This window comes from Phocoena phocoena, chromosome 2 (assembly GCF_963924675.1).
Source record: "Phocoena phocoena chromosome 2, mPhoPho1.1, whole genome shotgun sequence".
Lineage (NCBI taxonomy): Eukaryota > Metazoa > Chordata > Mammalia > Artiodactyla > Phocoenidae > Phocoena > Phocoena phocoena.
The window spans coordinates 38,982,554-39,010,118 of NC_089220.1; the positions used below are offsets into that span (position 1 = coordinate 38,982,554).

The 27,565-nt window shown below is 37.9% G+C and overlaps 1 protein-coding gene across 1 annotated transcript in view; it reads right to left on the reverse strand.

Moving 5' to 3' along the window:
• Positions 1–9,209: 9,209 nt before the first annotated feature.
• The window catches only part of SYT16 (synaptotagmin 16), a 114,435-nt gene continuing 96,079 nt past the window's right edge, over positions 9,210–27,565 (reverse strand). The window contains exon 6 of the mRNA XM_065871570.1: positions 9,210–9,523. Coding sequence (XP_065727642.1) covers positions 9,210–9,523 — 314 coding nt within the window. The remainder of the gene's footprint in view (positions 9,524–27,565) is intronic.

Consider the following 27,565-nt stretch of genomic DNA (forward strand, 5'->3'; position numbering starts at 1 on the left):
AATCCATCTACTTCCCTTGAGATCAGGCACATTAACAAAATGTAACATAGTAATTAAAACTGCAAATAAAATTAAACAGATAATAAACAAACCAGTACATCCAGACTGGTATATTATTACTCAGAGTTAAAAAGCAATGAGCTATCAAGACTTGAAAAGACACAGAGGAACCTATAATGCATGTTACTAATGAAAGAAGCCAGTCTGAAAAGACCACACACTGTATGATTCCAACCATATGACATTCTGGAAAAGGCAAAACTATGGAGACAGTAAAAAGATCACCAGTTGCCAAGAGTCAGCAGAGAGGGACGACTAAGCAAAACACAAAAGATTTTTAGGGTAGTGAAACACCTAGGAGTGAACCCTAATGTAAACTACGGACTTTGGATGGCAAGAATGTGTCATTGTAGGTTCATCAATAGTACCGAATGTACCTACCCTGGTGCGGGATGTTGATAGTGGGGCGGGATGGGGGCGGGGGGAGGTGTAAGTGTAGGGGAAGGGAGTTACTTGCACTTTCTGCTCAATTCAGCTGTGAACTTAAAATTGCTAAAAAATTGTTTATAAATTTTTTTTAAAAGTAAATAGATCACAAGGACCATCATGTTTTATTTCCCAAAAATAGAGGTCAAATCTTATTCCAACAGATATTTTTACAGAAATTTCTCAGTCACAATAAAATATGCAAATACTAACTTCTCATTCATAAACTTAAAATAATAGAATCTTCAATAAAATTAAATTAAAAATTCTGGGAAAGACTTTGCGTTTCATAACACTAAAGTTTAACTTGTGGCTGCATTAGTATGGCATAATAAAAGACTGCATTATATTTGGGGATAGTTGTAAATTAATAAACATTATCATGGTCCACAAGGAAATGTGGCAAAATTAGTAAGCCTTGCTGAAGGTGCCAACTATAAAGAACTTGACAGACGCTTGAGAGACACACAGCCCTAGAAAGTGAATGTATTATACGGAATAACTTACATGGAAATGTTCTTTTAGTGTACATGTTCTTCACCAATCAGAGTTTTCATTGGCAGCCTTCTGATATCTTTTCCCAAACACCAAGGTCTTTAGCAAATTAGAGATGTGAACTTTTTGTTATGGATTTTATTATGGACCATCAATTGGGCGACACTAAAAAACTGTCTTCAGTAAGAATTTTTAGGCCACCAAACTTTTTTTTTTTTAACATCTTTATAGGGGTATAATTGCTTTACAATGGTGTGTTAGTTTCTGCTGTATAACAAAGTGAATCAGCTATACATATACATACATCCTCATATCTCCTCCCTCTTGCATCTCCCTCCCTCCCACCCCGCCTATCCCACCGCTCTAGGGGTCACAAAGCACTGAGCTGATCTCCCTGTGCTATGCGGCTGCTTCCCACTAGCTATCTATTTTACATTTGGTAGTATGTATAAGTCCATGCCACTCTCTCACTTCGTCCCAGCTTACCCCTTCTCCCTCCCCGTGTCCTCAAGTGCATTCTCTACATCTGCGTCTTTATTCCTGTCCTGCCCCTAGGTTCCTCAGAACCATTTTTTTTTTTAGATTCCCTATATATGTGTTAGCATATGGTATTTGTTTTTCTCTTTCTGACTTACTTCACTCTGTATGACAGACCCTAGGTCCATCCACCTCACTACAAATAACTCAATTTCTTTTCTTTTTATGGCTAATATTCCATTGTATATATGTGCCACATCTTCTTTATCCATTCATCTGTTGATGGACACTTAGGTTGCTTCCATGTCCTGGCTATTGTAAATACAGCTGCAGTGAACATTGGGGTACATGACTCTTTTTGAATTATGGTTTTCTCTGGGTATATGCCCAGTAGTGGGATTGCTGGGTCGTATGGTAGTTCTATTTTTAGTTTTTTAAGGAACCCCCATACTGTTCTCCATAGTGGCTATATCAATTTGCATTCCCACCAACAGTGCAAGAGTGTTCCCTTTTCTCCACACCCTCTCCAGCGTTTATTGTTTGTAGATTTTTTGATGATGTAGGCCACCAAACATTCTGACTTAACTTACGTGGATTGCGACATGTTTAGTATATATTTGAGATAAATTTTTATGACATTAAGAATTACAAGCAATAAATCCACTGGAAAAATTCCTAGTTTTGCCTTCTGTTATAAAATTGAAAGCATTAAGAGTTAGATTCACACTGATTTTAAATTCTTTGAGACTAGAAAATAATTATTGGTCCATCTGCCAAGATAGGGACACCCTCAATGTTGACATTTACCCATTTCATAGGATGCCCCAAATGTGCTTAGTATATAACGTCTAAGACAATTTTAATCAAAAGAAGCAGAGGAGCAAGCAGGTATCTTTGTTCACAGTGTCACCCCTTTATCTGGCAGCCTCTGTCCAGTTCACTTTTTTCAAAAAGTACAAGGTAGCCGTGCCTTTCAACTATTAAATCACTGAGCTCATAAGAACTGTGTCACATTTGTTTGTATAGACCTAGTGTTCCAGGGTCTAACTTACTGCCTTGCAAAGAGCATTCAATATTCAATTCTAAAAATAAATATATTAAATAAATATTTAGAAACAAAAATGATTATTCGGCTCAAGCTGTTTTCCTCACCTGCTATTCTCCAGCCCCTAGCCCAGAGTCTGGGATATAATGTACTTAATATCTTTTGCATGAATAAATTTTATATAAACTAAAACAATAAAATAGAGCAAGTAGATACTTTAAGGGGAAAATGAAGTAAACAAAAATACTGCGTAAGTATGGTGATACCAATGGGAAGACAGTCTTCTCACCGTCTTCAAAGTACAATTGATAACACCGTCGTTTGAAGGCATAAAACCCCCATGGAGACACCCGAAGGCAGCCTTAGTGAGCTGTGGAGAGCAGGTAGCATTGTTTTATTCTATGAGTGTCCCTAGGCCTCCATGCCTGCCTCTGAATTTGTTCTGTTAAGGCTCAAGCTGTTTTACAGGTCTCACAGTGGCTATAAATATAGCTGATTATTGTCTGTGTGTCTAGGATACTGCTTTGTGACCTGAGGGAAACAAAAACATAGTATGGTAGGAAAGGAAACTCACCTGGAGCCTGCAGGCATCCCCAAAGTCACCTAAACAAAGCCTGAGCAGGCACTCCCTGGCAAAAGCCTTCTATGATGCAGAGAAAAATCAATGTGGAAAAATGTCCAAAGGGGAAGAGGGCAGGCCTGGAGTACTGTTATTGTTGATCCTGTTTGGAGGTTACATATAAAAATATTAGGCTCAGAAGGAACTTTAGAAAGGCTGTCTTCCTGGGTGCCCTGCTGTTCCCCTTTAGTCGGAACCCACAGCTCATGCAGATGTTTCTTTTCTTTTCTTTTCTTTTCTTTTTTATGTTTCTATTTTAAAAGACTTCCAAAGGGATGATTCTGTGATCTCCCTTGGTGATCCCCCTGCAATGTGACCAAGGCCTACTCCAAGTCCTGGGTTTCCTAGAGGATTTTTCCAATACATTGAATTGATACATTTCACCTGTTTCCAATAACTCAAAACAAGAAACTTGACTTTTCATGGTACATGATTAGACTAATTGAACAATTGTAGGTTGGTAAGCATTGCTGTTTTTATTGTGACATTGCTTCAAAGTGTAGTCACCGCATTCCAAAAAGATTTTTAAGTCCCGTGCTATCTCAAAGAGACAAGGAAATCCAAAGAATACATTGTTCATTAGCGCAAAACCCTCTTCATATCATTCTCCTTATATCTCAGTTAAACTCTCTTGACTTGCTTTAGGTGGAAGCTCTGACTCTGTCCACATGTTAAGAAGACAGGGGGTGAGTCATCCTCTTGGTAAGAGCTCTTTACATTCTAGATAACTGTTCCTAGAAATCACTCCTCAGCTTTCTCAATACCTGTCCAACCCCTTTAACTTCCCTACGTGCTAAATTATTCCCAACTAAAATCCCTAAGCGATCCTTCTCCAATTTCTTCATGTTTCTCCTTAACTGAGAATCGTAGGACTTGAGTTAACACTTTGGCAATTTGGCAACTTTGGGAATGTGGCCTCACACTTCCCCATCCCAGAACCCTGCTCAGTTTAAAACCGCCGTATGCGTGACTGGTTCATGGCACCTGGTTACGCCCAACATGAGGAGGTTTGCTGCTGACCACCTTTTCAGATCAAATGTCCACAAAGGCTCTTCTAAGTTCTCAGGAAACTCTCCTCTTTACTTAAGGTTTGAACACCAGAGGACAACTGAACACATTCTCTATTACATCAACAAGCCACTCTTAAAAACCATTCTAAAAAAGAGTATCAACCCTGATAGAATTCCTTTGAATTATGACTTCTGAAGGGAAACAGATAAATAATTGGTCCTATTACTCGCCAGTTGAACAGTTAGGTAAGTTTGAATAGCTGCATTATTAGATCTTTAAAATTTTTTACCTATGCGTATATAATATGGATATGTAACATAAGCCCAAAAAAAGAATGTTGCCCATTTTGAAAAGAGTGTCAGTATAGTGCCACATTATTTATTTTATTTTTCGGATCGAAGTTGAAATAGGTACTCAAGTTGCCATCTTTACCAGCTCTTTTGATGGGAACAAGGTGCTCTGTCCACACATGAACAGTAGAGAAGAGCTGGGTGTGAGGAGACGCCATGAGTGTGATTTACCAAGATGTGCACAAAAGCACCAGGGTGGATAAAAGATTTGGTCATTATACCTCACTGGGGGTTTATTAAGACTCAGTTTCCTCCATACACCAGGCTTATCCCGGTTGAGGTTGCCCCAAATTCAGACTAGCTTCGTGTAGTGTCAGTGGTACGGTGGTGAGAAGAGCTACCTTCCAGACTAGCTTCATGTGTCTACCCTTTTTAAAGTATCTGAAAATTGTTATTAGTTTTTCTCTAGCATTACTATTACTTTCACTAGAAAGAGAAACAAATCTTAAATGCATTTTTTTAAAGCATGATTGTGAGAGGGCAACACTGAATGGTTACCATATGCCCGTCTCTATGCTGTTATTTCATTATTGAAAAAAAAAACCACAAGATCTTATGAGGTAGGAATTATCTCCATTTTCCAGTTGAATAAACAGGGTCACAGGCTGGCTAAGTAATTTTCTTAAGGCCACACAGTAGGCAAAGTTCATCCAAACCCAGGCTAAGACCACAGCCTGTGCCGACTTCTCTGAGTTGCGTTAGACCAATTTCATTCTCCCCATCTTAAAGTATTTTCCAGAATTCCACAAGTTGTGAAAAATGATACTTAATCTAAAATGGCTTTTGGTTTACATTTGTTTACTCTTCTTGCATATATGCAATAGACGCTGGCAGTACCTAGCATATTTATTTATTCTTTAATTCTTCCATACTCATGCTATATAATTTGTTTGTTTTATAGTTTTGCCTAACTTTTCTCTTTGGAACACACAAATGATTTTTAATACAGTAAAAAATACTTCTGCCATTTCAGGATTATCTATCATTTGCTTTCATTGTGGATCAAACAGAATGGAATGCTCTTTAGTCACAGTTTACTCAAAGGTAAGAGGAGGGACCACATGTAATTTCTAGCCCTGTTTCTTCACCATTAAAGGATATGCCTGCATTTGGTTTTAAGTCGTCTACGAATAATCTTTTCCTACTCACTTTTTTGATCTTCATGTACTAAGCCCTCTGCTGCAAAAGGACAGCCAGGCTTTTCAGAAACCCCCAGTTCCATGGTCCACACTGAACCATGAATTTGATCAATTCAATGGCTATCAGAGAAGGATTTTCACGTAACCTGATGGGAGTTTCAACTTAAACAATGCATTACTTGAAAAGAAAAGAGTTTTGGTTGTCAGCTAAGACCATGTGGTACAGCCAGGATGTAAAACACAGCGACTGACCGAGACTTGTTAACAATTTATAAAATATTGTGGGTGCTACATGTTGCAAAGGCAGAGGCTGTGTTTCAGGCTCGCTGTAGCACCTAGCACTACGGAGAATACCAACATTTGAGGTCAATACGTCACTGTCATGGAAGGAGTTGCAGAGTGAACAGTGCCTAAAGTGAGCGACAATGCAGTACGATGCTCTCTTTTTCTCTTCCCATCATGGCGGGGATTCTTTCTCAAACTTTGCACAGGTGGAATGCCAGGTCTATTACTTCCAAAGGCATTACAAGCTCTTTTTCTGTTAAGAAAGGCAAGACCTCCCCCCTCATAGTTATGCAACAGGAGCAAAAAGAGGTTCCAAAACAACTGTACATCACACTGGGAGCCAGTGAAGGAGAGAAGTGAGAGCAGGTGCTCGGCTGCCTGGTGAATGGCCCATTTAAAAATTCAACAATAGAGGGGCGCAGAGAACGCAAGAGTCACCACCGTGTTTGGGGAAACGGGCACTTCTCGATTCGGTGTAAACTCATTCCCTGAAAGAAGGCACGCTGTAAACCAGCTTTCCATAAACCTAGTGCATCATTTACCCTCCACAATAGTATTTTAAAAGCATTCTCTTCGGGAAAAACTCATGGAAAGAACTACTCAAGCAACAAATATTAGTGCTTCTTCGATTTCGTATGTCCCTGTGAGATATTAATTATTAGCTAGATGAAATAGGCAAAAGCAGCTTTAACACAGCAGAAGCAACTAATTATCTTTCATAACTCCTTTGAAAAGCAAATGCAGATATAAAAGCTCAAGTGAAAAACATGTTAAGTGCATTGTGTCTAGACTCTGCCAAGAAAATAAGGAAATTTAAGTGCACAAAAAGAAAAGATTTTACTAAACCAGAATTTCAAGTCTATGTAAAAAAATTCACCTCATATTTTGATGTATCTTGTCATTAGCATTTTATATTTATACAATCAGCTTTAGGGTGAACGTTGCTAGATATTCAAGATGTACATGCATCCTACGTGGTAAACAGCACCAACATAGTAAAATTATACAAATGAAAAATGCTTTTCAGGCATTCTTCCCTTAAAATTTCTGTAAACTGTATCATAAGCAGACTATTAGAAAGCAGATCAAACACACAAGGATATTTTCACTACACCGGCAGAAAACCTTAGAAATGGTGAGGCAAGGCAGCAGTAAATGAAGTATAGGTGATTATTGGGCTCTATGAGACAAGGGATGCGGCAAAACATTGAGCAGGAAAATATGAGGAGAAAAAATCCAGGCCTGTCTGTACAATAGATGCAGATTTTTTCAAATGTAAATTTTAAAGTGAATGCTGCTTTTATGTCACTGCAGAAAGGAAAGCATAACAAGGCTGCTCTGCTTCCCTTTAAGCACAGGCGCATAAAGAGAGTAAGGGATGTGAAGAGCCAATTCTTTGTGCTGCTACTTAATCAATTGCATTCAGTTCTGCTCGATGACACAGCCGCACTGCAAAGACCACTCAGCAGTTAATGGATATGATGTTGGAAAAGCACTTTGAGGTCTTTCAAAGCAAAGTAGGGGAAAACCCCAAAGGAGCATGGTTTTACTACTTATTCCCAATAACTGAGCAGCATTATATCCGAAACTCCCATGCCCTGAAAAGAAATTAAGATATTCATTTATTTTTCTAATTCCGATTCTTCCATATGAAATCACTTCTTTCAAAAGCTTCAAATCAGAGTCGAGTTATCCTGTGTCTTAGTCTGGGCTTGTCAGGATAACCGTTACATGCTGTAAGGAATAAATATGTGCTTCAAGTGTTACAGCCTACGTTTACAATCTGTCAAAATGTAGAGCTGAGGAGGAGTTATGTGTTTTTAACTGTATACATCCATCACTAGCTATCACTCTTCCCACAGACAGCAAAAAGTCAACAATGAAACATAAAAGCTAAAAATAAGTGACAGCAATTGCTCAGAAGAGCTGCACATGGGGCTCAGTGTTACATGTACACACATTCCTTCCCTTTTCTTATTACTGCCAATTTAAAGTAATTGAAATTAAGGGCTCAGATCTAAGAAAATAAACATGCACTGCATAAAAATGTAAAAGTCAGTTAGAAGTAAAATTTCATGCTCATAACCATACATGATCAATGTTCTAAATGGCACGTGCCCAAAATGCAAGTAGTGACTAATATATGTTGCTGCAAATACCACGAAAAAAATGACAATTATAGGCACTTCAAATGCTCAAAGAATAATTAGGGTCGTTGCTTACAAACTGAAAATATTCTTCATTCACAGGTGTTATAGCATGTTCATTTCTAAGTCAATCAAATCAACATTTATTAAAGATCCATTGTATATAATTTACTATGCTCTGATGATGGAAAATATGGCACTAAAAAGTATGGTTTACATGCAAACACAGAATCAAAATATATGTATGAGTGAGTATATTGTACTGAATATAGAAAAAGCATAATCTAGAAGGAGAACACTAGATTCAGAAAAATCAATACCTCCATGACTTAATAGGTTTTTCGGTTTTCTTCTCATTCTGTAAGAATTTATTAGGTGAGAAAAACAGCATAAAAACCTAGAAAGTTTTAATTTTGAAATCTTACACACTCAAAAGGAGACAGGTTGTCTTACAACAGTAGTTTTCAAATTCTTTTTTAGTTTCAAAATGGGTCACCTAACCAAATCTCATAGGAAACCACAATATATAAGTGAGATAAACAAAGAGTATTTAATTCATACAAATTTGCTTTATAAGTGTAAGTTTTTAACACTTATTTGTTAGGCAAATAAATGAAGGTTTTTTTAATAAAGAGAAAAACATGAAATAGGGGATTATGGATGACAGCTACATTCTTCTATGAACCTCGGCGTCAGGTTCATTTCTGTATTTTGGAGTATTTTGCCCCATACTAAGAAAATTCTGATTCCTACACACAAGTGGTTACAAACGGTAACTTTTAACATCTCCCTTGCAATCGAAGGGAGCAGAGACGGCCAGAGAAGCTTCATTCCATAGCCTGAACCAAAATTTAATAACCTATTAACAGAAATTAAATCAACATCATTCATCTCAACTACAATAACATTTCCAATAAAGTATACTCGACAGTGCATGTGGGCTTTTTAAAAAAATTACAGTATTTAAATCCAAATCAAACCTTTGAGAAACCCAAAGATCCCTCCACCCCCAGAATGTCCTAGGGTCTTATAGAATCCAATCCCTACTTAAAGCCTGTCTTTAAAAGAAGCCTGCCAGCAAGCACTGAGTTGGTATCAGTACTCAAAACACGGGTCACCAGGGTAGGTATGGCCCACAAACACCTCTTGGCAAACCTAGGATTCGAGTAAAGTGTGCCACCTGCAGACCTGCTGCCCTTTGGTTTCCTTCATTTCCTCCCAATGGTCTTGCTCCTCCCCTCCACTACTGTTTTGACCCAGAGCAATCCAACCAATCATCTCTTTACGCTTCATGGTACGCCTGTTATACACAGAAATCACCAACGTAACGTCAGAGAGCTGAAAGAGGGCCACCTGGAAAACAAAGGTCTCCTTATAGACAGGATTGGGCTGACCACGTCGGATGGAGGTCTTGCAGCGGGATATCTCTTGACCCACAGAACTGAGAAGAAAGAGCTTTCCATATGTATCTGAGGAAACAATGGAAATGAGAAAACATCAGTGCCTTCCGTTTTGCTAGTTTAATTGCAATATCCACACGGGCTGTACATTTTTCCTTTTTAACATACTGAGCAGCATCTTTAGGCCTGGAACTTGCTGTAGGACTAACACATCTTACATGAGCTCTTCAGGAAAGGGATTATTACCTTTATGCTTAATGTTTCATGCGGCCCACCATGGGGCACCTTGCTGATGTTCATTAGAAGCTCTGTATGTGCAAGGGTATGTACATGCATGGGCACGTGTGCAACGGTATTTGTGGACATGCACAGTTCTTCATCCACATTTTATTTATGTAACTATAAATATACATTTTGCTCTATGTGTCTTTCTTTTCATTGTCAAAGGGCTGTTTATGCCTAAAGAGTCTCTTCTCTTCTCATTCTCTACATATTCTTTGGACCATGTTATCCACTCAGTGACAACTACCAGATCTGTATCTCTGGCCTAGACTTCCCTCCCAAGCTCAAGATCTAACTGAATATCATACTTCTTCTTGTGGAAATCCCATCTCACACTCGTCACGTCTCCAACCCTTAAAAACTTGCTGTTTTAGTATTCTCCAGCCCTGTGAATGGTAGCATCATCTGCTCAAGTACCCAAGTCAGAATTCAGGACGGCATTTTTGACTAGACTGGCTTCCTTACCCCTAGTCCAGTCAATCAACCACCAAGTTCTGTTGATTCTACCTCCTCAATAGCTCCCAAATCCACCCACTTCCTTGCATCTCAATGCCACTGAACTCTCAGTGTACACCATCAGCTCAGGTCACCAGCATTTCCCACTTGCATTACTGCAAGTTTCTTCACTGATCTCCACTCACTGAATTGTCAGAGGGGTCTTTGTAAAATGCACATCTGGTTGTGTCACTCTCCCTAATAAACAAAGACTAAACCTTCAATACATCCCACTAGTCTCAGGATAAAAGCTAAATTTCTCGGTATAGACCACATACCCTGACACTTTTATCTTCGAGTTTCATTATGCACCACCATTGCCTTTATACACTGCATCCCCACTACACTGAATACCTTATCCTTCCAACCCACTCTGCTGTCTTTTCCTTTCACTTCTGCATAAGCTATACATGCCCGGATATCCCGAATGATATCTACCTTCACGTGACTTCTATTCATTAGTTTAGTTTGGATGTCATCTTATTCTGGAATCTTTGCTGACCACTTGCCCCCATGCTGACCATCTGTGGGCTCCACCAAAATCTAGTTTAGCCTCTCTCAGCACTTATTACCCAGTATTTCCATTGCCTGCTTACTTGTCTGCAAAACTGTCAGTTCCCAGATGGGAGAAAGAGAGACTGCCCTGTTTACCACTGTACCCCCGTGCCTGGGGTAATGCCTAACATGTGGTAGACACTCAGTAAATATTAAATATTTTGTAATGAATGTCTATGACCAGCCAGGAGGCTCAACTTTCTTTTTTCTTTTGGACTTAAGTTTTCAAACTTGCAAAATGGAGCTAAACCCCTCATTTTATAACCCCTGCACTAGAATGCCATGAGATGGTGACTAGTATCATAGGTTTAGTCATTTATAGAAAGTAAGTACTAACATAGTCTATTACTTTTACTAAAATTCCTGAATGGATAATTACAAAGAAAATTATATCCTAAGAAAATTCTATTTTTATTAAAATCATTTATCAATTTCTTGACTTACTCTTAACTACAGATGTTACCACTAATTTATGTGTCCTATCCTTTAAAGAAAAATCTACAAGTTCCGGTGTCTCCCGAATTTTATCATTCTGTACATTCTGTTCAATGCAGGCTAAATGCTGATTAGTGTTTACTGCTCACTTTCCCACCTAACAACCAGTCAAACTTTTTAAAGTGTAAACCCAGAGCTCTGTAATTTACTGTTCTCCACAAGGGCATTGTAAGATAGGAAACAAATTACAACCTGCAGTTTTCTTTCTTTGTTGATCTTTTTCTATTCTCGTTTGATATGTTATTTTATGCAGTTATCTGCTGAGAAACACAAGGTGTGAAATTACACTTCAGGTGTGAAAAACACTCCTCTGTCTCAAAAACAGGGCTCTCCACTCTTCAAACTACTCTATGGAAAAAGCTGTCAGAAAACCAACAATGGGGGAGTGAACTTGTGTTTCTGCAGCTGGACAGCTACACAATTCCTGTAGGAAAAGTTCAGTCCAGTCACCAAACTGGTCTGGCAATTCTGCTACCAGTTATGGCAGTGAAAATTGAATCAATCTTTCAGACAAAGACCTGCTCATTTCACAAAGAGAGCAATTTCCAGCTTTATCCTGTCAGAAGATCATTTTCTAATTATGAGAAAGGCTACTTACTCCCAAACCACCATCAATGAAGCTGAATTGTACCTGTACGACAAAAGGGGGAAATAATAATTTTATAAACAATCCAGTCTGAGGACACCTGACCAGAAGAAGAGAAATGTTGCTGATCATTCCAGCTCAAAAGGGAACCTTTTATTGGCTGTAATAATGTGCTTAATTCTTAGTGACCCAGGGCTGTGCCCAGAAAATTCTACTTGTGAGGAATAGTGGGGAGTAAGGCTGGGGTCTTTGGGGGTTCAATGACTTAATCTGATGAGCACCAGTCAGAATGGAAGAGAAAGAGTCAAGTAAATATGCAACTTAAGTGAGCTCTGTTTTAATTCTTAGGAATTGATAATACTTGCTGCAGAGCACCACCGAGTAATATTTTTTTTATTAAAACAGAAAGTCATAAAAATTATAATCATCCTCATCAGTTCACTCAGTCCCATGTAATTTATTTTTCATCTTGATCTTTTGTTAGCACTTTTATGAATTCATCAGTTTTCCATTAGAGTTCTGAAAATGCTTATTGATTCAGTTCACCAGTATAGTCAGTTACCAGAAACCTGTACTTGTCAGAGTCTTTTCCATGAATTCGTTGAAGATGAAACCCTTTTATAGGAACATTTTTGCAAAAGCATCACAGTACACCCAGAACTGTCTGTAAATGACAAAAGACTTAAAAACGACCATGGTTAAAGATTTGATGAAAGTTCATAATAATGCAATTGACAAGGAAATATAGTTATTTCTGAATTATACATTTTAAAGTATTAACTAGAATTATGATTTATAACATTATACCAGAACATATAAGATTTTCAGAAATTTCATGTAATATCTGAAACATTTATATTAGCATATTTCCACAAATATCTCAAAGATAGCATTAGTTGTTTTTTGTTTGTTAGTTTTTTTATACTGCAGGTTCTTATTAGTCATCAATTTTATACACATCAGTGTATACATGTCAATCCCAATCGCCCAATTCAGCACACCACCATCCCCACCCCACCACAGTTTTCCCCCCTTGGTGTCCATATGTTTGTTCTCTACATCTGTGTCTCAACTTCTGCCCTGCAAACCGGTTCATCTGTACCATTTTTCTAGGTTCCACATATATGCGTTAATATACGATATTTGTTTTTCTCTTTCTGACTTACTTCATTCTGTATGACAGTCTCTACATCCATCCATGTCTCAACAAATGACTCAATTTCGTTCCTTTTTATGGTTAATATTTCATTGTATATATGTACAACTTCTTTATCCATTCATCTGTCGATGGGCATTTAGGTTGCTTCCATGACCTGGCTATTGTAAATAGTGCTGCAATGAACATTGGGGTGCACGTGTCTTTTTGAACTATGGTTTTCTCCGGGTATATGCCCGGTAGTGGGATTGCTGGATCATATGGTAATTCTATTTTTAGTTTTTTAAGGAACCTCCATACTGTTCTCCATAGTGGTTGTATCAATTTACATTCCCACCAACAGTGCAAGAGGGTTCCCTTTTCTCCACACCCTCTCCAGCATTTGTTGTTTATAGATTTTCTGTTGAAGCCCATTCTAACTGGTGTGAGGTGATACCTCATTGTAGTTTTGACTTGCGTTTCTCTAGTAATTAGTGATGTTGAACAGCTTTTCATGTGCTTCACGGCTATCTGTATGTCTTCTTGGAGAAATGTCTATTTGGGTCTTCTGCCAGTCTTTGGATTGGGTTCTTTGTTTTTTTAATATTGAGCTGCATGAGCTGTTTATATATTTTGGAGATTAATCCTGTGTCCACTGATTCGTTTGCAAATATTTTCTCCCATTCTGAGGGTTGTCCTTTCATCTTGTTTATGGTTTCCCTTGCTGTGCAAAAGCTTTGAGTTTTCATTAGGTCCCATTTATTTATTTTTCTTTTTATTTCCATTACTCTAGGAGGTGGGTCATAAAAGATCTTCCTGTGATTATGTCAAACAGTGTTCTTCCTATGCTTTCCTCTAAGAGTTTTATAGTGTCCAGTCTTACATTTAGGTCTCGAATCCATTTTGAGTTTATTTTTGTGTATGGTGTTAGGGAGTGTTCTAATTTCATTCTTTTACATGTAGCTATCCAGTTTTCCCAGCACCACTTATTGAAGAGACTGTCTTTTCACCATTGTATATCTTTGCCTCCTTTGTCATAGATTAGTGGACCATAGGTGTGTGGGTTTATCTCTGGGCTTTCTATCTTGTTCCATTAATCTATGTTTCTGTTTTTGTGCCAGTACCATATTGTTTGATTACTGTAGCTTTGTAGTATAGTCTGAAGTCAGGGAGTCTGATTCCTCCAGCTCCGCTTCTTTCCCTCAAGACTGCTTTGGCTATTCGGGGTCTTTTATGTCTCCATACAAATTTTAAGACTTTTTGTTCTAGTTCCATAAAAACTGCCATTGGTAATTTGATAGGGATTGCATTGAATCTGTAGATTCCTTTGGGTAGTAGAGTCATTTTCACAATACTGATTCTTCCAATCCAAGAACATGGTATATCTCTCCATCTGTTGGTATCATCTTTAATTTCTTTTATCAGTGTTTTATAGTTTTCCGCATACAGGTCTTTTGTCTCACTAGGTAGGTTTATTCCTAGGTATTTTATTCTTTTTGTTGCAATGGTAAATGGGAGTGTTACCATAATTTCTGTTTCAGATTTTTCATCATTAAAGTATAGGAATGCAGGAGATTTCAGTGCATTAATTTTGTATCCTGCAACTTTACCAAATTCATTGATTAGCTCTAGTAGTTTTCTGGTGGCATTTTTAGGATTCTCTATGTATAGTATCATGTCATCTGCAAACAGTGACAGTTTTACTTCTTCTTTTCCAATTTGTATTCCTTTCATTGCTTTTTATTCTCTGATTGCCATGGCTAGGACTTCCAAAACTATGCTGAATAATAGTGGTGAGAGCAGACATCCTTGTCTCGTTCCTGACCTTAGAGGAAACGCTATCAGTTTTTCACCATTGAGAAGGATGTTTTCTGTGGGTTTGTTATATATGGCCTTTATTATGTTGAGGTAGGTTCCCTCTATGCCCACTTTCTGGATAGTTTTTATCAAGAATGGGTGTCGAATTTTGTCAAAAGCTTTTTCTGCATCTATTGAGATGATCATATGGTTTTTATTCTTCAATTTGTTAATATGGTGTATCACATTGATTGATTTGCATATATTGAAGAATCCTTGCATCCCTGGGATAAATCCCACTTGACCGTGGTCTATGATCCTTTTAATGTGTGTTGGATTCTGTTTGCTAGTATTTTGTTGAGGATTTTTGCATCTATATTCATCAGTGATATTGGTCTGTAATTTTCTTTTTTTGTAGAATCTTTGTCTAGTCTTGGTATCAGGGTGATGGTGGCCTCATAGAATGAGTTTGGGAGTGTTCCTTCCCCTGCAATTTTTTGGAAGAGTTTGAGAAGGATGGGTGTTAGCTCTTCTCTAAAGGTTTGACAGAATTCACCTGTGAGGCCATCTGGTCCCGGACTTTTGTTGTTGGAAGATTTTTATCCACAGTTTCATTACTTGTGATTGGTCTGTTCATATTTTCTGTTTCTTCATGGTTCAGTCTTGGAAGGTTATACCTTTCTAAGAATTTGTCCATTTCTTCCAGGTTGTCCATTTTATTGGCATAGAGTTCTGCGGTGTCTGTTTTAACCTCTCCTTTTGCATTTCTAATTTTATTGATTTGAGTCCTCTCCCTATTTTTCTTGATCAGTCTGGCTAATGGTTTATCAATTTTGTTGATCTTCTCAAAGAACCAGCTTTTAGTTTTATTGATCTTTGCTGTTGTTTTCTTTGTTCCTATTTCATTTATTTCTGCTCTGACCTTTATGATTTCTTTCCTTCTGCTAATTTTGGGTTTTGTTTGCTCTTCTTTCTCTAGTTCCTCTAGGTGTAAGGTTAGATTGTTTACTTGAGATTTTTCTTGTTTTCTTGAGGTAGGCTTGTATAGCTATAAACTTCCCTCTTAGAACTGCTTTTGCTGCATCCGATAGGTTTTGGATTGTTGTGTTTTCATTGTCATTTGTCTCTAGGTATTGATTTCCTCTTTGATTTCTTCAGTGATCTCTTGGTTATTTAGTAACGTATTGTTTAGCCTCCATGTGTTTACGTTGTTTTCCCTGTAATTCATTTCTAATCTCATAGCGTTGTGGTCAGAAAAGATGCTTGAAATGATTTCAATTTTCTTAAATTTACTGAGGCTTGATTTGTTACCCAAGATGACATCTATCCTGGAGAATGTTCCGTGCGCACTTGAGAAGAAAGTGTAATCTGTTTTTGGATGGAATGTCCTATAAATATTAATTAAATCTATCTGGTCTATTGTGTCATTTAAAGCTTCTGTTTCCTTATTTATTTTCATTTTGGATGATCTGTCCACTGGTGTAAGTGAGGTGTTAAAGTCCTCCACTATTATTGTATTGCTGTCGATTTCCTCTTTTATAGCCAGTAGCAGTTGCCTTATGTACTGAGATGCTCCTATGTTGGGTGCATATATATTTATAATTGTTATGTCTCCTTCTTGGATTGATTCCTTTATCATTATGTAGTGTCCTTCCTTGTCTCTTGTAACATTCTTTATTTTAAAGTCTATTTTATCTGATATGAGTATAGCTACTCCAGCTTTCTTTTGATTTCCATTTGCATGGAATATCTTTTTCCATCCCCACTTTCAGTCTGTATGTGTCCCTAGGTCTGAAGTGGGTCTCTTGTAGACAGCATATAGATGGGTCTTGTTTTTGTATCCATTCAGCAAGTCTGTGTCTTTTGGTTGGAGCATTTAATCCATTCACATTTAAGGTAATTATTGATATGTATGTTCCTATGACCATTTTCTTAATTGTTTTGGGTTTGTTTTTGTAGGTCCTTTTCTTCTCTTGTGTTTCCCACTTAGAGAAGTTCCTTTAGCATTTGTTGTAGAGCTGGCTTGGTGGTGATGAATTCTCTTAGCTTTTGCTTGTCTGTAAAGCTTTTGATTTCTCCATGGAATCTGAATGTGATCCTTGCTGGGTAGAGTAATCTTGGTTGTAAATTCTTCCCTTTCATCATTTTAAGTATATCATGCCACTCCCTTCTGGCTTGTAGAGTTTCTGGTGAGAAATCAGCTGTTAACCTTATGGGAGTTCCCTTGTATGTTATTTGTCATTTTCCCCTTGCTGTTTTCAGTAATTTTTCTTTGTCTTTAATTTTTGCCAATTTGATTACTGTGTGTCTCGGCGTGTTTCTCCTTGGGTTTATCCTTTATGGGATTCTCTGTGCTTCTTGGACTTAGGTGGCTATTTCCTTTCCCTTGTTAGGGAAGTTTTTGACTATAATCTCTTCAAATATTTTCTCTGGTCCTTTTTCTCTCTCTTCTCCTTCTGGGACCCCTATAATGCGGATGTTGTTGCATTTAATGTTGTCTCAGAAGTCTCTTAGGCTGTCTTCAGTTGTTTTCATTCTTTTTTCTTTAGTCTGTTACACAGCAGTGAACTCCACCATTCTGTCTTCCAGGTCACTTTTCTGTTCTTCTGACTCAGTTATTCTGCTATTGATTCCTTCTAGTGTAGTTTTCATTTCAGTTATTGTATTGTTCATTTCTGTTTGTTTGTTCTTTAATTCTTCTAGGGCTTCGTTAAACATTTCTTGCATCTTCTCGATCTTTGCCTCCAGTCTTTTTCCGAGGTCCTGGATCATCTCCACTATCATCATTCTGAATTCCTTTTCTGGAAGGTTGCCCATCTCCACTTCATTTAGTTGTTTTTCTGGGGGTTTATCTTGTTCTTTCCTCTGGTACATAGCCGTCTGCCTTTTCATTTTGTCTATCTTTCTGTGAATGTGTTTTTTGTTCCACAGGCTGCAGGATTGTAGTTCTTGCTTCTGCTGTCTGCTCTCTGGTGGATGAGGCTATCTAAGAGGCATGATGGGAGGGACTGGTGGTGGGTAGAGCTGACTGTTGCTTTGGTGGGCAGAGCTCAGTAAAACTCTAATCCACTTGACTGTTGATGGGTGGGTCTGGGTTCCCTCCCTGTTGCTTGTTTAGCCTGAGGCAACCCAACACTGGAGCCTACCTGGGCTCTTTGGTGGGGTTAATGACAGACTCTAGGAGGGCTCATGCCAAGGAATACTTCCCAGAACTTCTACTGCCAGTGTCCTTGTCCCTACGGTGAGCCACAGCCCACCCCCTGGCCTCTGCAGGAGACCCTCAAACACTAGCAGGTAGGTCTGGTTCAGTCTCCCCTGGGGTCACTGCTCCTTCCCCTGGGTCCCGATACACACACTACTTTGTGTGTGTCCTCGAAGAGTGGAGTCTCTGTTTCTCCCAGTCCTGTCGAAGTCCTGCAATCAATTCCCACTAGGCTTCCAAGTCTGATTCTCTAGGAATTCCTCCTCCCATTGCCGGACCCCCAGGTTGCGAAGTCTGACATGGAGCTCAGAACTCTCACTCCAGTGGGTGGACTTCCGTGGTATGTGTTCTCCAGTCTGTGAGTCACCCACCCACCAGTTATGGGATTTGATTTTACTGTGATTGCTCCCCTCCTACCATCTCATTGTGGCTTCTCCTTTGTCTTTGGATGTGGGGTATCTTTTCCGGTGAGTTCCAGTGTCTTCCTGTCAATGATTTTCCAGCAGCTAGTTGTGATTCTGGTGTTCTCGCAAGAGGGAGTGAGAGCATGGCCTTCTACTCTGCCATCTTGGTTCCTCCTCCCACCGAGCAGTATTTATCTTCTGCTGATGATTCAGACACCTATTGGTGTCAAAACCATCAACAACAGGCTGAATGGGTCCCAATCCCTAGATCGTCCTGGATGCTGTTCTTCTGACCCAGCCTGCCAACTGCTCTATGGGTCACTTGTCTCCTTCTCCATAAAGGAAGATACCACATGCACCAAAAAAATTATGACAGTAAAATATCTCCAATATATCATGGCACAAAATTACGTCATTTGGGACTCAGAAGTCATTTTTCCAAAGGAACAATATAATACCTAACTATTTAACTAACCACAATAGTTAGTTAAATAGCTCATACAAGACACCTGCCAGTGGGCAGCATGACGGTCTACCAATTGTAATAGACTCAGCCTCGGGGAGGGGGTGGGAGTGTGGCACCATGATTCTCTGGGTAAGGGAAAGAATTTGGTCATTTAACCTCCCCTTAGCTTCTACTGTATTCACAATTATAAAATATTTTCAACATACATAAGAGAGAATAATAGTACACATACCCAAGTATGCAGACTTGTGATATTTAGCATTTGTTGTATTTACTATGGACTTTTTTGCTTTTTGTTTGATTTTTAGGAAATAAAGTGTTATAATTGAAGATCCTTGAGTATCCCTCCTAGATCCTGTTTGGTTTGCTCTATCACTAGAGTAATTCCTCTCCTGGATTTGCAGCTCATCATCTTCATGTATGTTTTTAGCCTTTCACTATATAAATAGCTGTAAATAAAGATACCCAAAATACACTTAACAGTATTTTGCACATTTAAGAAGTATTTAATGTTTTACTGTATGTCCTCCCAAAACTTGCCTTTTTTGCATTCAGCATTAAATTTTTTATTACCTATATTATATATACACCTGTGATTCAAGTACCGTATAATGTTCCAGTATATTAATAAACCACAATTTATTCATAATCTTAATTAATGGACATTTTAATTGCTTATAATAACCAAGAAGTGAAAAGATTTCAGTGAACATTTTTCTATATTTTACATTGTACCAATATTTGAGAATTTCTCTAATACATACCTAGAAGTAGATTACTGGCTCTTTACAAATTCTAGAGACAAAATCTTGTTATTTTTATTGCTAATATCTTCTCCCTGCCTGTAACTTATCCTTTTCCTCTGTGTAGTAACTTCTGTAGTATAAATGCTTTAAGTTTTTGTGGAGTCATATTTATCAATGTTTTCTTTTTCAGTTGACATATTTTTAAAAATTGTTTAAGAAATCCTACCCAAACCCAACAGTCTTCCACATTTCTCCTATGAGTCTTAAGAGTTTGTTTTCCACATCTGATCTTTAATCCACCTTAAACTGATCTTTGTGTGTGTTATAAAGTAGGGATCTAATTATTTTTTCCTATATGGGAAGCATTATTCATTTAATAGCCCATTATCTCCCAGCTGATTTGTAATATAATGTTGATCAGATATCGTGTTCAGCTTTAGTGTCCTTCCCCTAACTTGATAATATTTATCATTTTAGAATATATTTTGATCTGCTCAGTAGAATCCTTCTATCATCTTTTTAAAAGCTATTTTAGTTATTTTAAGCTCTTACTTCATTTAATTGGCTCTTGCATATGAATTTGAGAATCAGTTTGTCAAACTCTTTTTTTAAAAAGAAAAAAAAAATACACCAAAAAAAATCTGTGGGGATTTTGATTGGGATCATACTGGGTATATAGATTAATTTGGGGAAAGCTGTTATTTTCACAATATAGATTATACTAAACAATGAACATGGTTAATCTATTTAGTTTTCTTTTGTGTCTTTCAAACAGTGTTGTGATTTTAAAAATAATTTTCTTACTCATCTTTTATTAATGTTATCCTTTGGTACTATAGGTACTGTTACTTTTGTAAATATCCATGTGTTAAAACTCCACTTTCTAACTGTCCTTGACGTATAAGAAAACAAGTTTGTATTTAAAAGAATGTTATTAGTTTAAAATTATAGGTTTTTTTGTATTTTTAATGTAGACAATCATATTTTCTACAAATAATGGCAGTTTTGTTTCCTCCTCTCAAGCTTTAATTTTTATTTCTTTTTCTTATTCTACTGAATTGCCTTGAGTTTCCAGTCTAATGCTGAGTGAGAGTGATGCCAGTGGGAACCCTTACTTCATTCTTGACTTTAAGGGGATTGCAGGATTAAGAATGATGGCTAGTGTCTATTTTCTTAAAACACCCACTATCAAGGTTAAGCAAGTTCCCTTCCGTTACACAAACTAGTTGTTGATATTTAATACCATTTCTACCTTTCTAAGCTCTTTCCCTTATGAAACATAAAATTACATTCCCCTGAATCTCTTGCAGTAAGATCCCAGTTAGAGTCCACTAATGAAAGCAACTTGTATGAGACTGGAAAGTAGAAGGAAAGCGTTGCCACAGCCCTCTAGTCCCAGTTGCAGGCATGTGTACAGGCATTAGCAAGCAGATGACAAATTAGGGTTTTCCCCCATGGTGTTCAAACATCCTTATGAGAATCATCCCTTTCATATGTACACAGCTCAGACTGTACTGGCATCTTTCCTGTGATACCTATACTTCTGGATTTCCTGGAGAGCTTTCTTGACATTTATCACAAGCCTTCCCATGCTTAAAACCTGTAAGAAACAACTTCTGACTCAAAATACCTATTTTGTATTTTCCTGACAAAATGTGACTGATATAGTAACTAGTAATCTGAACTGGAATGCTACCAAAATAAAAACACAAGAATGACCACTGGCCTAGAAGTTGGGTGCCAGGTGATGAAGAAACTAATTATCAGAGGCTAGAACAATGGAGATCCATAATCCATATTATGTGATAGTAAAACCACCATCTACTATAACTTGGAAGGAAGAGCACATGCCTAATGTTTATACAACTAAGGAAACAGACTGAAAAACAGAACGTTAGAAATGTGTATTTGTACTACTAGCTTTATTTGGGGGGTGAGGGTGAAAAGTAAGCTTGGGAAAGAACTGACCAATGTGCAAGGAAAAAGAGAATCCTGAAATTCAGACCTTTCTGTGGTTGGAAAAGTTCCTTGCTTCCAGACCTCCAAACAGTAAGAGACGGATTTTAAAAGGCTTCAAACAACAAAGGCCCAGTAAACCTTCTTAGGGGAATAATGTGATAGTGACTCAGGTTAAGTATCAAATTAAGGATGTAGGCTTCACACCAGATTTTAGTTGACTGAGCCATGTGACTGAGGTTTGAATAATAGAATATGAGAAGTGGTAAATATCACCTTCAATCACAGCTATAGGCAACCACTCCCCCGTCTCTTCCCCTTCCATGACAACAAAGCAGGTCACATTTTGAATATAATATTATCACCTCATTAAATGGAAAGAACCTGTATGCCTTAGTCACAGCTTAGAGGAGAGGCACCTGCTTTACTTTGGACTGTGATGCAAGGGAGAAAGAAACCTTTGCTGTTAAGCCACGAACTCTGCAGAATTTGTCGTTGCATCATAGCCTAGTCTATATGAATACACCTTCTATTATTCCTCTGCTTTGAGTTATTTTTATCAATAATGGATAGTGCATTTTATCAAGAGCTTCTTTTGCAACTATTGACATGATCAGGTTTTCTCATAAATCAATTGGTATGTGAACTGCAGTAGATTTTCCTAATATTAAGTCATTCTTGCATTCCTGAACTAAACCCAATTTGTTGGTAATTAGTATTTCTTTTTCTTATACATTGTGAGGCTATGTGGGCGCAATATAAATTGCAGTATATGTGAGAGGATGTGAGGAGGGGGACAGGGAAAGATTGGGAGGAAGAGAAATATTAATCTAATGTTATATCTACCTTTTACATAGCAGTCTTAGTCCCTTTACATTTATTATGATCACTGATATATTTTGATTTATTTTTATTGTTTTGGTTTGTGCTATCTATTCTGCATTTTCTAGGTTTTTAAATATCTCTTTCTGCTTTCTATTGGATTAACTGAATTTTCTTTATTCTAATTTAGCCTCCCAACTGGTTTGAAAGTTGGAAATTTTAACATGTACACTTGACTTAATGTCTAAAATGAATCAATATTTCTACCCTCTTTTTAAGCAACATAAGTACCTTAGAATTCTTTGATTTCTATCTCCCCTTCGTATCCTTCATGTTATTCCTGCCCGGAATTTCATTTCCACGTTGTTGTTGTAGTTCCAACATTAGGCATGTTTCCTACTATTGCTGTTTCTGCTTTATGCAGTTTATACATGCTTACCTTTACCTACATGTTGATCTTTTTGTTCTTGTTGTTCATTTTCCTTTCTTGCACTTCACTACTTCCTTCTAAGTTCGATTTCTTTCTCCCTGAAATAACATCAGTTAGTAGCTCTTCCACTGATAAACCCTTTCAAACTTTGTGAAAAAGATCTTTATTCTTCCTTCACTCGAAAAGAATAGTAAGTTGAGAGTACTTTTTTCTCTTTGATGATATTCCCCCCCTTGTCCTCAGCTTTCTATCGTTGCTGTTAATAAGCCTGTCCTTAGTCTGTCATTCTTGTGCAGAAAGCTGTTGTTTTTTTTTAAAAGCAGCTTTATTGAGATATAACTCACATACCATGGTAACTGTATTTTCTCCCCTGTTGCTTTTCAGATTTTCTAACTTTGATATTGTTGTGAGAATTAAATGAGATGATGTAAGTATAGGAATATCCCATATGCAATCAATAAGTTATTGCCACATACAAATCTTCATATGAATTGGCCCTAATTCTAAGCACATAATGGCTATTAGTAAGTACTCGCTATACTTAGCTTTAAAAGAAGGTGCTTTGTCCTATATCTGTTCGTTTCCATGTAGTCCATTTTTCCCCTGCCTTCCATCTGTAGAGTGTACCCCCCTGCATCCCACTTGTTCTTCACACTAAACACGAGCCAGCTTGATTTGCTTTTTTGTTTTTCCTTCCTCTAGTCTCTGCTATTGTGAGTACCTAACAAGGTTAATGAGCTGCTGCTGTAAGTATTATCATTTAGGACGTAATTATCACATGTGGCTAATCATGCACATGCTGAGAGGCTGGGGAACTTGTTGTTTTTAACTGGAGGGGACATCTTAATGATAGTTTTTGACAAGGACCATTATATGGGTGTATATATACACAGTGCAGTAATGCATTGTAGAAGGACGGAGAAAGAGAACCTGCCAACAGAACAGCTAATACTTTTTTAAAAAAACGTAGACTTGTATCAGTAATATTATCTAGTTAACCTTATTTAATAGGGAAAGAAATTAAATTCAGAGATGTTAAATCAAATGTGGAGGCCATGCAGTAACTGGGTGGCAAGTCCAGGAAAAGAACAGAACAGAGCTGCTAAACTGTTAGTGAATTGCTTTCCCATGAAGCCAAATTCAGAAGATAACCAAATATTTCTAATTCTCAATGGTAACTTTTTCAAAAGCTTCTGTAAATGTGTATCAGCAATGGAATATTACTCAGTCATAAAAAGGAACTAAACTGAGTTATTTGTAGTGAGTTGGATGGACATAGAGACTGTCATACAGAGTGAAGTAAGTCAGAAAGAGAAAAACAAATACCGTATGCTAACACATATATATGGAATCTAAAAAAGGAAAAAAAAGAAAAAGAAAATGGTCAGAAGAAGCTAGGGGCAAGACGGGAATAAAGATGCAGACCTACTAGAGAATGGATTTGAGGATACAGGGAAGGGGAAGGGTAAGCTGGGACAAAGTGAGAGAGTGGCATAGACATATATATACTACCAAATGTAAAACAGATAGCTAGTGGGAAGCAGCCACATAGCACAGGGAGATCAGCTCAGTGCTTTGTGACCACCTAGAGGGGTGAGATAGGGAGGGTGGGAGGGAGGGAGATGCAAGAGGGAAGAGATATGGGGACATATGTATATGTATAACTGATTCACTTTGTTATAAAGGAGAAATTGACACACCATTGTAAAGCAATTATACTCTAATAAAGATGTTAAAAACTAAGAAAATTAAAAATAATAAAAAAATAAAAAATACATCATAAAGATCAGAAATAAATGAAAAAAAGAAAGTCTATTAGGATTTCGGATGTCTAGAAGGCACAATAAGAGGCTTTTTCACCTGGACCATCTGCCATGTACAGATGTGGAAACTATCCCTTGCCATCGGATTTGTAGACTAGCCTGTACCACCTTAACAGCAAAAATGATAACACTGACCACATGTACTAAGTGAGATTTTACCTTGAAAGTGCCTGGAATGGTTCTTGGCACACTGTTACCTGACCTGAGCTAAGATTAGTTCATTTTGTTAACTTGCTTATATATTGTTTCTGAATAGGTTCTATGGAATAGTTTCAGTAATTTTCAAATAGCCTATTTTATCTTCCCTAGCCCACCTAGGATTTGAAATATATATATACATATTTAAATTTTTATAATACGGGCATTTTCACCAGAATGAAAGGAATGAAGGAAGGAAGAAAGGGAGGGAGGGAGGGAGGTATAAAAACCTGCCTACCTTTCTATCTGTCTGATGAATAGAGAAAAGGTTAAAGTTAGAAATAAAGAAATGCCCAACTACATACTTTGTCTTGGGATGGATGTGGTTTATGGAGGATGCTACAGAAGATGCCTGCAGGTTCATTTGCTTGGTACCCTGTCTATTCCAACCAAAACTGAGTCAAAGGAATAAGGTCGGAACTTGAGATGTCATCATAATTAAAAAAAAAAAATGTAATGCCCACCACAGTAGCCCCTATCAATGGCTAGACTCTTGTTTTATTTTTATCTACCTGGCCCAGCTGAACTATCCCAGACCAGACCAGATTTTCATGCACAATATTTTATAACAAATTTTCAAATATGCTGAAAATTCAAAATAATTATACAGTGGATACCCATATACCCATCACCTAGATTCTTCAATTGTTATATTTTTCTCCATTTATGCTATGGACTGAATGTATGTATCCCAAAATTCATATGTTGAAGTCCTAATCCCCGATGTGATGCTATTTGAATGTGGGATCTTTGGGAGATAATTAGGTCATGAGGGTGGAGCCCTCATGAATGGGATTAGTGCCCTTATAAGAACAGACATGAGAGAGATGTTGTCTCCACCATGTGAAGATACAGCAAGAAGATATCTGTCTACAAACCAGGAAGAGGGTTCTCATCAGGAACCAAATCACCTGATACCTTGATTTTGAACTTCCCAGCCTCCAGAACTGTGAGAAGTAAATTTCTGTTGTCTAAGCCACCCAACCTATGGTATTTCTGTTATGGTAGCCTGAGCTAACAGCATTTGCTTTTTCACATATCTATGCATCTATCTATCCATCAATCCATCACAGCTGTAGCCATCATTGTTCTTTACCCCTAAACATTTCAGCATGTGTTTCATTAACTAGAGTTCAATAATTTATGGCTTTTTTCTATTATAAGGTAAAATTTACATGCAGTGAAATGCACAAAGCCTAGTACAATTCAGTAAGTTTTAACAAATGCAAACATCCATTTAACCCACACCCCTGTCAAAATGTAGAATATGTCCATCACCCCAGAATATTCCCTCATGTTCATGCCCAGTCCATCTTGATGCCAATACCAATCCCGAAGCAACCACTCCTCTTCTGCTTTTCTTCACTATATGTAAATAAGTTTTGCCTGTTTTAGAATGTCATATAAATGGAATCATACACTAGGTACTCAGTGTGATTTTGAGATTCCTCCATGTTGTTGAATGCCTCAGTTAATTTCATTCCTTTTATATTGCTGAATAGTATTCCACTATGGAAATATATCTTAATTTGTTTATTCATCCATGAGGACATAAGGGCTCTTTGCAATTTTTCCATACTATGAGTAAAGCTGCTACAAACATTCTTGTTCCTGTTTTTTTTTTTAAACTTATGGGTAAATGCCTAAGAATGGAACTGCTGGATTTTCAGTGCATGTTTACCTATATAAGAAACTACCAAGCCTCTTCACAAAGCTGTTATTCCATTTTACACAATCACTAAGAATGTATTCTCCACAGCCTCACCAATACTTGAGGGAATCTGTCTTTTAAGTTTTAACCATTCTGGGGTGGGGGGCGGGGTGGGGGCGGGGCAGGGTGTGGTAGAGACTCATCTCTAGGAATGCTCCCACCAGCTCCTGCCCATTGGAGCAAAACCTGCCTTTCACTGAGCCTTCTCCCCCAAGGATTTGCCTCAAAAATCTTGAGTGGGGAGCTTACATCTCATTGGTTTATTTCTTCTAAGACCCTAAAAGAGAAGAGGAACTCCATCTATTATTTGTCCACCTCTCCTCTATCTTGCTTAGAAAGAAAAGTTTAAAATACCAGAATAGTCATCTAGCTGGATCAAGTTGGCAAGTTCACAGTTATCTTTTGGTTCATGATATATTTTGATGCAAAAGATTCTCTCTTCTAAATCCTAGCCTTTGTCTCTTTCCATCAAGATTTAGCACCTTCAATATTCTAGAGAGGAGAAGTCCCCACTCCACAGGCTCAACCTCTTTTCCTTTGGGCTTCCCTAAGAACCATTCTTCACATTATAATAGCCAGCCTGCAAGGCAGGATTGATGTCCCCTTTCTGCAGAGGTCACCACCTCTGAGATGAGGGTCTCAAGCACAGGATTTGTGACCCTCACACACGTTTCTACCGGTGACTTTCCCCTGGCAGGCAGCTCCCTTGGGGTGCACTCTGACACAGGGCTCTGAGGCTAAGCCTGCCCTCCTTCCACCTTCACCAGGGAGATGAGTGCACTTCGCCGCCTCCCTCCTCCACTCCCCACTCCAGGCCTATTCATCTTCCAGCTTGCATCCTCTCCCCTTCACACCCTCTTTCTTCCAACGATGCTCAGTTACCTCATAAAACTATTGTTCCCTCATCCTCTCTCTCTCGTATTCTGTTCCATATGGGAACTAAAATTGTATCCTAAGCTTGCGTGATGACTGCCAAAGTCCTGTTAGTGGTGTAAGGAAGTGAGACAT